The 9797-nt window shown below is 38.1% G+C and overlaps 3 protein-coding genes across 3 annotated transcripts in view; 1 reads left to right on the top strand and 2 right to left on the bottom strand.

The window, feature by feature from the left end:
• The window catches only part of LOC111226178 (neuroglobin-like), a 20170-nt gene extending 18066 nt beyond the window's left edge, over nucleotides 1-2104 (top strand). Inside the window, exon 5 of the mRNA XM_022751287.1 lies at nucleotides 1906-2104. Coding sequence (XP_022607008.1) covers nucleotides 1906-2025 — 120 coding nt within the window. The 3' untranslated portion in view covers nucleotides 2026-2104. The remainder of the gene's footprint in view (nucleotides 1-1905) is intronic.
• An 85-nt stretch (nucleotides 2105-2189) lies between these two features.
• Nucleotides 2190-4845, bottom strand: srp14 (signal recognition particle 14). Its single transcript, XM_022751288.1, has 5 exons — nucleotides 4748-4845; nucleotides 3836-3908; nucleotides 3624-3736; nucleotides 3484-3516; nucleotides 2190-3314 (listed from the first exon to the last, which is right to left on the bottom strand). The coding sequence occupies exons 1-5, from the start codon at nucleotides 4769-4771 to the stop codon at nucleotides 3225-3227; spliced, it is 333 nt and encodes a 110-aa protein (XP_022607009.1). The 5' UTR covers nucleotides 4772-4845; the 3' UTR covers nucleotides 2190-3224.
• Nucleotides 4846-5924: 1079 nt separating this feature from the next.
• On the bottom strand, nucleotides 5925-9621 carry pld4 (phospholipase D family member 4). The gene is made up of 11 exons (XM_022750535.1): nucleotides 9512-9621; nucleotides 9280-9352; nucleotides 9008-9168; nucleotides 8151-8334; nucleotides 7924-8044; nucleotides 7688-7815; nucleotides 7405-7605; nucleotides 7069-7208; nucleotides 6808-6973; nucleotides 6612-6708; nucleotides 5925-6466 (listed from the first exon to the last, which is right to left on the bottom strand). Exons 2-11 carry the CDS (start codon nucleotides 9328-9330, stop codon nucleotides 6264-6266), a joined length of 1452 nt encoding a protein of 483 aa, XP_022606256.1. The 5' UTR covers nucleotides 9331-9352; nucleotides 9512-9621; the 3' UTR covers nucleotides 5925-6263.
• Nucleotides 9622-9797: the final 176 nt, after the last annotated feature.

The following is a 9797-nucleotide window of genomic DNA, read 5'->3' as shown; positions in this document are numbered from 1 at the left end:
CATAGTATAGTAAGGAATAAAAATGTCAAAAAACTTCATAGTATATTAGGACATAAAATGTCAAAAAAAACGTCATAGTATAGTAAGGAATAAAAATGTCAAAAACGTAATAGTATACTACGGCATTAAATGTCACAAAAACATCATAGTATAGTATGGCATAAAAATGTCATAGTATAGTAAAGCATAAACATCATTGTATAGTAAGGCATAAAATGTCAAAAAACGTCATAGTATAATAACGCATAAAAACATCAAAAAGCGTCATAGTATAGTAAGGCATAAAAACGTCTTAAAATGTCATAGTATAGTAAGGCATAAAAACCTCAAAAAACGTAATACTATTGTAAGGAATAAAACGTGATAGTATAGTAAGGTGTAAAAACATCAAAACACATCATAGTAAAGTAAGGCATAAAAATGTCACAAAAACGTTATAGTATAGTCAGTCATAAAAAAGTAAATTAGAGTTGCCAGTTATCCTGGTGTGTGTGTCTTTGGCCTATGGGAGGAAGCCAGTATCCAGAGTCTCTATATTATGCCTTACTATACAATGGCTTTTTATGCCTAACCATGCTATGACTTCCTGGGCCTTGGGTCTTTCTGTGTGGAGTTTATACTTTACTATACTTTGACCTTTTCTTTATAGAAAGGCATAAAAAAAAGTTAGTGAGAATTTCAATTTAACCTAATTTGCATGTCTTTGGACTGTCAGGGTTCAAACCCAAAACCTTCTCCCTGAGAGTCAGCAGTTCAAACGACTGCTCTACCATGCCTCCTCATAAAGCAATCATCATATAGTCAGGCACAAAAATATCAGGGTATAGTAAGGCCTAAAAAAGATCCCTTTTGTTATTAGTATATAGTCGCTCAAATAGTGCTGTTGCTCCTCAGTAGTTATACAGTTAAGTTAAGATGCACACCTTATAAATAATGAACATACTTTTAGTGTAGAGCTTTCTCCCATTTGTGTCACAAAATTTCAGGGGGTTAAGACATTATTTAGAGACAGCATGTTGTATGTCAATGATTGAAAAATATAATTACAACATTTAAATTTAAGGTTAAATTTCTGTACATCTTTTTCCGTCTCCTTCAGTTAATGGCCTCTACTGCTCTCTAGTGGTTGAAATTAATTTTTATTTTGTTTCTTCATGTCACACATACAAAAACAAACACCAGTTTCAGTATTATTCATGCTTGTATATACTTTCAAATGCACATTTACATATTTATGTTAAAATTTTCCATTAAATAAGAACTGCTATAAGCTTGTTTATCATCTCCTAGGAGTTTGCGTTAATAACCAATTTAAATTTTTTTTTTTTTTCATTACCTTAGTATACAAAGCAATATGAAGTGAAAAGGATAACAGAAAACAAAGTAGGACTCATTCTATCAGCACAAATCCATTCGTCTTCTTTCATGTGTCCAGTTTCAAAAGTAATCACAATGCCAGATCCTAGCTGGGCAGATAAACTATATGAATCATCATTATATCCATCCCAAATGTTCATATTTTATCTTCCTAGATGTACGAGATTTTTTGGCTTCATCCACTGCTCTTATCTCTCAGCTAACACAGATTTTCTTAACAGACTATTATTCATTTTTTATTTATAAAAAATTAGCCTCACCAAATTCATAACTCTAGGACATCTATAAACATAGTTCCCATCCCACATCGCCCCGTTATAGCCAACTTTCGTGCATGTTTGTGGACACCCAAGAAATATCTTGTGTATCACACATATTGACATATTTCTTAAGCCCCTAATAATCAAGCAGGGGACACACACAAGCACGAATGAGTTGACACCTTTCATGAAATCAATGTTTTCACCAATGACTATGCTTCACCTAATGGGAGCCTTGTTCCACCTCTGTGTATTTTTTGTGATTCAGACCATGTTCCAGTATGTGACCAGCCTAATGAAGCAGGGGTACCAGGAGGAGAGCATCCGACAGCGCCACCTCACACTCTCCCCTAAGGACAGACCGGAAAAGAGGAACACAGCGCTATGAGATGCTTCTTCCTTTAACCACAACTCAAGACTGTTTCTACCAGTGCAGCACAGAAATGTGTCTCTGTATATAGTGTATTTACTGTCTCGTTTTCTACATCGCCCATGTTTACCACAGTCATTGTTTGCTAGTTTATCAAGAAAAGACAAAAAAAACTCACACACTGACATTTAACAAAGCACTTTATCTCTGAACTTAAATTCTGCTGCAGTTCTCTTCCATGAGATCAGGACTTGGGAGCGTGACATGACAACAAAATGGCTGACAGAGTCTACTGGCTGTGGCTAAACCTGCCTTGTAGTTGTGATAAAGAGAAATGATTAGAATTACAGCCAATACTTTGTCTCTGTATTCATAACTCAGAAATTACTTAAAGTAAATCTACAACTTTATACGTTTTTTGTGCTATTTAACTTAATCATGACATCATTCAGAAAATGTCTATTTGAATTCACCACATTAACTGAAGCTATACTGTACATTTTATTGGTGTTTGACAGCTTGACATGGGGAAACAAGAATATTCATTGTACTTCAAAAAGTAAAATAAAAACATAGCATACAATTTCATCTCCAATATCAAGCCAAGTCAAATACTGTGAAATTTGACAAAAATAAAACAACCCTGGTCATATTTAGTTCTGCATTTTTGAGCACCCATGCTTAAATTTCAAAGCAAAAATTTAATATTTAAATGAAGAAAATTCAAATAACTGGAAAATTTAACATCCTTCTAAAGAAATAGTCCAATTGAAATGTGCTAACAGGGCTCACAGGTTAGCTGTTAATATAACATAAATAGGGACTCACTCTAACAATTAAATAGTATGAAAGGCAGTTTATCATTGGGCATCTGGATTTGGCTCCAGAGGTGACGCAGCTGTTGAGGACCTGGTTTCTGAAGCAGAAGCTATGGAGATTCAATAAAGCTGACCTGCTTCATCTTGTATGAGTTTTGAAAAATCCTCCTCAGGCATTCAGATCACCGGTGGCAATGAACAGCCAGGGATGAGATGTTACCATGCAATCAATGGCATAATATCGTAGCAGTCACCGGGTGGATGAACAGTGATGGCGGCCTCAGATGAATGCGGAGAAAGTGGGGTGGGGCGACAAACCAAGCGGAGGCCTTTCCCATTTCCCCCACTGATCGCACAGGCCAGTTAAGGTAACCATGGATATGTTAAAGAGTCTGTTGCTCATTGGGTGGCTTTGGTTTTCTTGCTTTTGCTTTTCTTATCTTTCTTCTTAAGTCCATCCATGTGAGCTCTAAGGAGGTTGGAGTACGCCTGTAAAGAGGAGTTAATGATGGTCACAAACAGCTCATTCATCAAAGACAGTCAATTGTGAAACATTACTGTCAGCAACTCTTAATAACATTGAGGAGACCTCATTAAGAGAATCTGACCAAGGTACTAGCTTCCAAACAACTAGAAAAAAAACTATAACTCAACCCACCATTTGAAACTTGATTACTTCTTTGGTGCTGACCTGAAATTGCATGAAAAGAAAATTCAGCATTAGCAGCCTGTGAAAAGCATTAAGAGTAAAAGATGAGAGGTCACCAAATGCAAATATTAGGAAACCCTGTAGCTCACCACTGTGCTAATTTTCCTCTTGCCATCAGACGCTCTGAGGAGACATTTGTTGTCTGCTGGTTCAAATGTCTCTGAGTGGCCCTTTCTAGGCACTGGCTTGGTCCTCCCATCATCTGAAAATAGACACACATCCCACAACAGCAACTCATTAAGATTTCCGTCCTGATTTGACATGAATAATTATTGACAACACTCAGTAGGAGCCTCCTTACATTTCTTTAGTGTGATGACAACACTGCCAGATGTCCTGCACTTCTGGAAGAGCCGTGTGAGCTCTGTGAGGAACTGAAGAACAGAAAGAAAAGGCTTATCTTATTATTTAAGTTTATAATATTTCTTATTCAGAACACAAACACAGTTGGGCAATGATAGATAAAGTTATGAGCTGTGGTTGATCTCAGAGCAAAGACAGGACACATTTAATCCAATTTAATTTAATCTAGTTTATATAGTACACTTTAGTAAAACTAATGTAGTCAGATAAAAGAGCCTGGCGATAAATCCTACCATAATGAGGGTTATAATGTTCAGTTTTGTGGTGGTGACTGGTGAATTATAGGCTATTAGACTGCTATAGCTTTAATTAAGTGTAACGCTAAGTTACCTGATAAACTGGCGAGTAAAAGGATAAGGTAGGTAACCTATACATTTTCCTCACTACTAGTCAAGAAACCAAAGTAGCCATAATAAAATATTAAAAGGCCCCACAATGTCGGTAATTCTGCATTACTTATAATTCTCTTTAAAACTAGTCTACGCTACGTTGCTAGGTGCTAATTTACAAAGTTTGACTAACGCTAACTGTTTTAGCGTCTATGAACAAAATTGTAGCTCTACCAATAAGCAAGACACCCAACCAATTCTACAGGGCTTATGAATGTTAATATACTAGGTAATTCAATAACTGGACAACATAACATTTGCCAGCCCAACTCTAAACCAGTATTAGCCTCAACCTAAGGTTAGCAGGCTGGCTAATGAATCAGTTTGACGACTAGCTTGTCTAACGTTGAGGGTACTAGCAAACTAGCTGTTAGACAGCTAAAGCAGACATTGTCAATATCTAGGTTATAAACAATCACAACAGCAGGCTGAGTTATTCACAATGTATTTTCGGTTCTTACCGAGTCATTTTCAAGCAGCACCATGTTTCTGTCTTCAGTTCAGCTGTAGCCGCAAGCTAACTGCTGTGAAGTCTGAAGCACACGTACTACCCAAGCCGGAGCCCCGCCCTGCGCCCTCACTGTGAAGGCTGTAGTTTGATCACAGCGCCGCCTGCTGTCAGGGAGGGAGACTAACACACATACAATTTCTTGATGTTTGATCTGGAGATCATGTCAAGGTAATTTCCTTTTGGTTATTTAAATAAAAAATAAAAAATAAATTTTAACAAATCTTAAAGTTGCAGACTATATGTTATCAGTTATGAACCGTGTGATTTAATTCCCTAAGCATTCTGCATAAAGATAAAGCCAAAGTAAGTGTAAGAGAGTTTCATGGTGTCACTTACAAAAAAAACAGAGGTACTATAACCAGACTGTATCAGGGCTTCATGACCAAAAAATCTCATCCCACAGAGCATTGGGAAAAGGAAATTAATATAGCATAGAGATTTCACAGGAGGAATGGTACTTTCAATGGGAATGCACCAACTCGCACACATGGATAGAATTCAGATGGAGGTATCTAATTAGATTTTTTATTACCCCAAAGCAGAAAGCACACTCAACAGGAGAGCATACCAATTCCTGAAGACAGTGTGGGAGTCAGGATGCCAATCACTGGGAATGTCCAGTAATAAGACATTTCTGGACAGAGAATGCATAAAGCATTGAAAGGCATATTCAATACGAAAATACCTCTTCAGTTTAACACATTTATTTAAGGAAAAATTGACTTTCATTCGTTTCATTCAACGAATAGGCACTGGCTTCTTCTTGGCCCCTGAACAATAGAGGAATGGACAGGTGAAGTGAACTGACATGGTTGGATTTGCTAAGGGTTGTGGTGTACCCAACTACGGTGAAGTATTATCCTATCACATCTTTCCTAGCTGACCAACCCCTGGTTCTAATTCTGGTGTTAGTGTCTTGTTTTACAGTCCTGTCTTGGTCAATGTTACTATAGCCAGTCACAATGACAGTTACTGATGCAGCGTAACGATAGGCACAAGTGGTATTTCAGCATCCAACACACAGCAAGGTATGGCCAGCAACAAAGAGGTTCCCCCACTCATCCAGTGGTCACTACAAGGGGCAGTCTCTGGACTTAAATAAAATTCTTTGTTTGTTTGTTATCTCATTGATGTTTACACATGTTTAATAATTATAAAGTATATGAATAACACCGGTTTTGTAATTATACAGTATCAGTAATCATACATTCAACAGTCAGTCAACACCAGATGACCACTAATCTAAAAAAAAAAAATTAATGCTAAGTCAATAAACCTTATTTACAGTTACAAGTGTATTAATTTAGTCAACAACTGAAAGTGTAAGTTAATCATCTGATGTGGAAGCTTATAGAGAGAGTGAGCGATCATGTAACAGAGATAATATAAAAACAACATAAATTACAACTACGCCACAAGTACAACCTTGATAACAATATGTATTTCATGGAGAACTTCTTATTCTGTCATGTTGATAGTGCACAGTCTGGGTGGTGCCCCAGGTCAGCAAGATGCACAGCAAACTTAGAGTGCCAGTCTCTGTCAAAAACCACCCTGAGCTGGTTCTGCAGGGCCTTGGTCTTCCATTCAGGGTGAGGAGCATGCTGGGAAATCACCAGGCCTACTCCAGCTGTGGTCACAAAGTAGTCCCCTGACCAATTGGAGGTACCTTGGTAACAACACAACGTTATCTGGTCAATTATAAACTCATTTACACACAAGAAATGATGCCCAAAGAAGAGTTTAACTGAGTTTAAATTCAACAACAAATGTGTAGAAATAGAAACTGAAAATGAAGGTTGTGTGTTACGCACCAATGTAGGCTACTTTATCTGTCACCATGTATTTATTGTGGTTGACTCTGGAGTACGGAATATCAGTCTGGTTTCCTACAGGCACAATGTACAATTTCTGGAAAGAGAATGATATTTAAAAAGTAAGAAAACTCAGTAGTGAGGATGTTGTGTTTACCTCAAGCAGACATGACATTTACTTCGTGTTGTGTCTTACTACTTGAATGCTGATCTGGTGGTGAGGGCTGTCCATTGAGGCTAGAGACTGAAGGAAGGGCAGCATGGCTGGATCAGAGTCACGCCCGCAGCTGATCAGCATCCGGATCTTAACCTTCCTCTCGAATGCAGCCATCCTGATGGCGTCATCAATGAACGGCCAGTATCTGTTTGATTATCACAGAATCCAGGGTGATGAAATCAGGCAAAATAGCTACATTGTTGAGGGAAACAAAGAGTTTCCTTTGTGTGTTAGGTTTACCGCAGAGGCTTTTCAAAGCGTGTGGTGGGGAAGTACTCCATGACAGCTACATCAACGTAGTGCTCAGCCTCTGAGATGATGGAGAGAATTGCCTCCAGGTCCTGAGTCCTTGATGGAGGACAGAATGATGGTGGAGAAGCCTTGGGTGGAAATACAATATGGAATAATACTACCAAAAGCAACAAACATTTCATTTATAAAATGTGATTTCCATGTGGTAACAGTTCAATACGTGGCAGTTGCCCTGACTGAAACTGACATTTACACAGTGTGCATTTGCTTCTCTGTAAATAATCCCCTACCCTGTAAAAGGGAAATGAAACTCAAAGAACTCACTGAGAGGTAAATACTGCTGGAGACATTATCAGCTTCCACCAACAGGGGGTGGTGTTTGTTGATGTCAGTGTCATAATTTGAAGGCCAGGGCCTTGGCAGGGAGCTGTTGGATTCTCCCATCACCCAGTAAGACTGGAAGATCTTATGGAGGTCCTCTGCCACACTGGAGCAGTTGTAGATGACCACTCCGAGTTCCTTTACCTATATAGTCAAAAGTAAATTATTAGGATAATGTTTTAAGGTTGAAAGTGTGCACCTATAATCGGAGGATTTTTGGTTTTACCTGTGTGAGAGCTCTCCAGTCCATGTTGGCACTTCCAATAAACACATGTTTTCTGTCAACGATCCAGAATTTACTGTGTAGGACACCTTTCATCAGGCGCCCAAAGTTCACCTCCCTCACATGAACTCCTAAAGACAGAGGGAGACTACATGAAGTTGATGCAATCAAATGCATCATCATTGCAAATCATAGCATAACACAATGAATGGAGAGTGTCAGAATGATCGGCTCCAAACCTTTCTGTTTTAAGATCTTTAAATCTGTGGAGTTTGTTCTAACTGTGGGAACACTGGTCACCACTCGGACAGATACATTCCTGGAGGGCAATGCCTCAAGTTCTCTCAGGATATCCTTTCCCTGCCAAAAACAGACTGACAGTGTTAAAACATATTCAATCAACATTTAATGTTTTATGTTCATGTGCAATGTAGTTAAATTTCTTTCTCTCTGTTTGATAACTCACAGGTATGTCAGAAGATGAGTTGACGTTGATGTCTTCCCCAGTTAAGGTCCAGTAAAAAGAGACCACTTCTACCTGGTCCGTTGCCATGGAGATTAGATCTTTCCAGACTTGTTCCAGGGGGATCCCGAGTGTTGCATTGTCATCATATTTCACATGTTGGGGAATGCTCTCCACAAGGGCCATGCTGAGGATATAAAAAAAAGACATGCCTGCGAATGGAAACTGAACTGGAGAAAATGATGGTGCAATTTAGAGAAACTAATCTTCAATCGTTGCGTCAATAGATGCATATATATATGATTAGTGGGTTTACTTCCAAATTGCTCTTAACTTCATGACCCAATTTATGCATCATAATCTACAATGTGATGATAGCTCCACGTTAAAAAGGGAAATAAACATGACCATAAGTAAAATCAATGATCAGCGAAGCCTCAGTAGACACATATAGTAAAATGTTGAAGTCTTGTTTGTTTACCTTTTTTAGTAATACTTTTTAAGGTTTGTTAAGCATATTTAAGGTGGTGGGAAGGTTAAGAGTCATGGGAATTAGATCTTACACATTTTTGTTGATTATTTAATCTTTATATAAAGATTGGCCAAGATATTTTTCTATAGACTATAGACTCTTGAGTACGAATATTTCACTTAAAAGCAGCACACCTGTCCAACCATTACACTTCAACAGAATGACGATTCACTGACTGAACTTTTTATTTGCCTGGACAGTATCTGTCACTTCTCATATATAGCATCATAACAACTAGTTAACTTCGTCAGCCTACATCAGTCTCTGGTGGCTGTTCTGGTGCACAGCCATGTTTACAAACACTGAACACCTTTAGTAGGATCATTACCTGCACTGGTCTGTAGAGAAATTGGCCCCACCAGCTTCCTTTGGGAGTGTCTCATGATCTTTGGGTGGTGTGGGTCTTTCCAGAACAGCGATGGCAAGCAAAATCCCCAGGACTATCAGACAGCCCAAAACCACACCTAATGTCACGCAGCTGGTCGACCTCTAACAACATAGTTTGATAGAAGAAAAAAAAAGAATCCAAGAGTAAGAGACACAAAAGAGATATACACACAAAATGGTAAATAGTTTGGCGAATGTTTGATGCAGTCCTACCCCTTTGTTTGAAACATAACTGTCATGAAGGCTTCTATATGGAGAGGACATTTTCCTTTCAAAGACTGCTCATCTGTTTAAGATTAAAAGCAGGAAATTATTGTCTTAAACAGAAAACACTTGAAAATTGACAATTCAGACCACACTAATGACAGAACTCATCTGGCTGTTTACTGGTGTTATTGTCCAAACAAGTTTGGTTTTTTAAGTATTGAAAGGAAAAACAACTTACACAAAGCAGATGTAGATTATTCTCCACTAGAAAGAGTTCAATGCAAATAGCTTATTCCCCTCCAGCTTTCACCCGACACTGAGATGAAGTGATAGCTCTGCCTCTGAATATATCGCAGCACAGTTCCCATTTTTAGTTTCACTTCTGGTTTTGAGACATGTATTTTCTCAGGAATAGAAAAAAAGTGTTGTGAGGGAACAGAACAGATGACAAAAAGTCAAATAAACTGCTTTGCTAATCAAATTTATTTGAAAAAAAAAACCCAAACAAACAAACACAAAACCAA

This window comes from Seriola dumerili, unplaced genomic scaffold (genome assembly GCF_002260705.1).
Source record: "Seriola dumerili isolate Sdu_G_001 unplaced genomic scaffold, Sdu_1.0 BDQW01000149.1, whole genome shotgun sequence".
NCBI classification, from domain to species: Eukaryota; Metazoa; Chordata; class Actinopteri; order Carangiformes; family Carangidae; genus Seriola; species Seriola dumerili.
The sequence above is the reverse complement of the archived record's forward strand: the minus strand, read 5'-3'. Positions and strand labels throughout refer to the sequence as shown.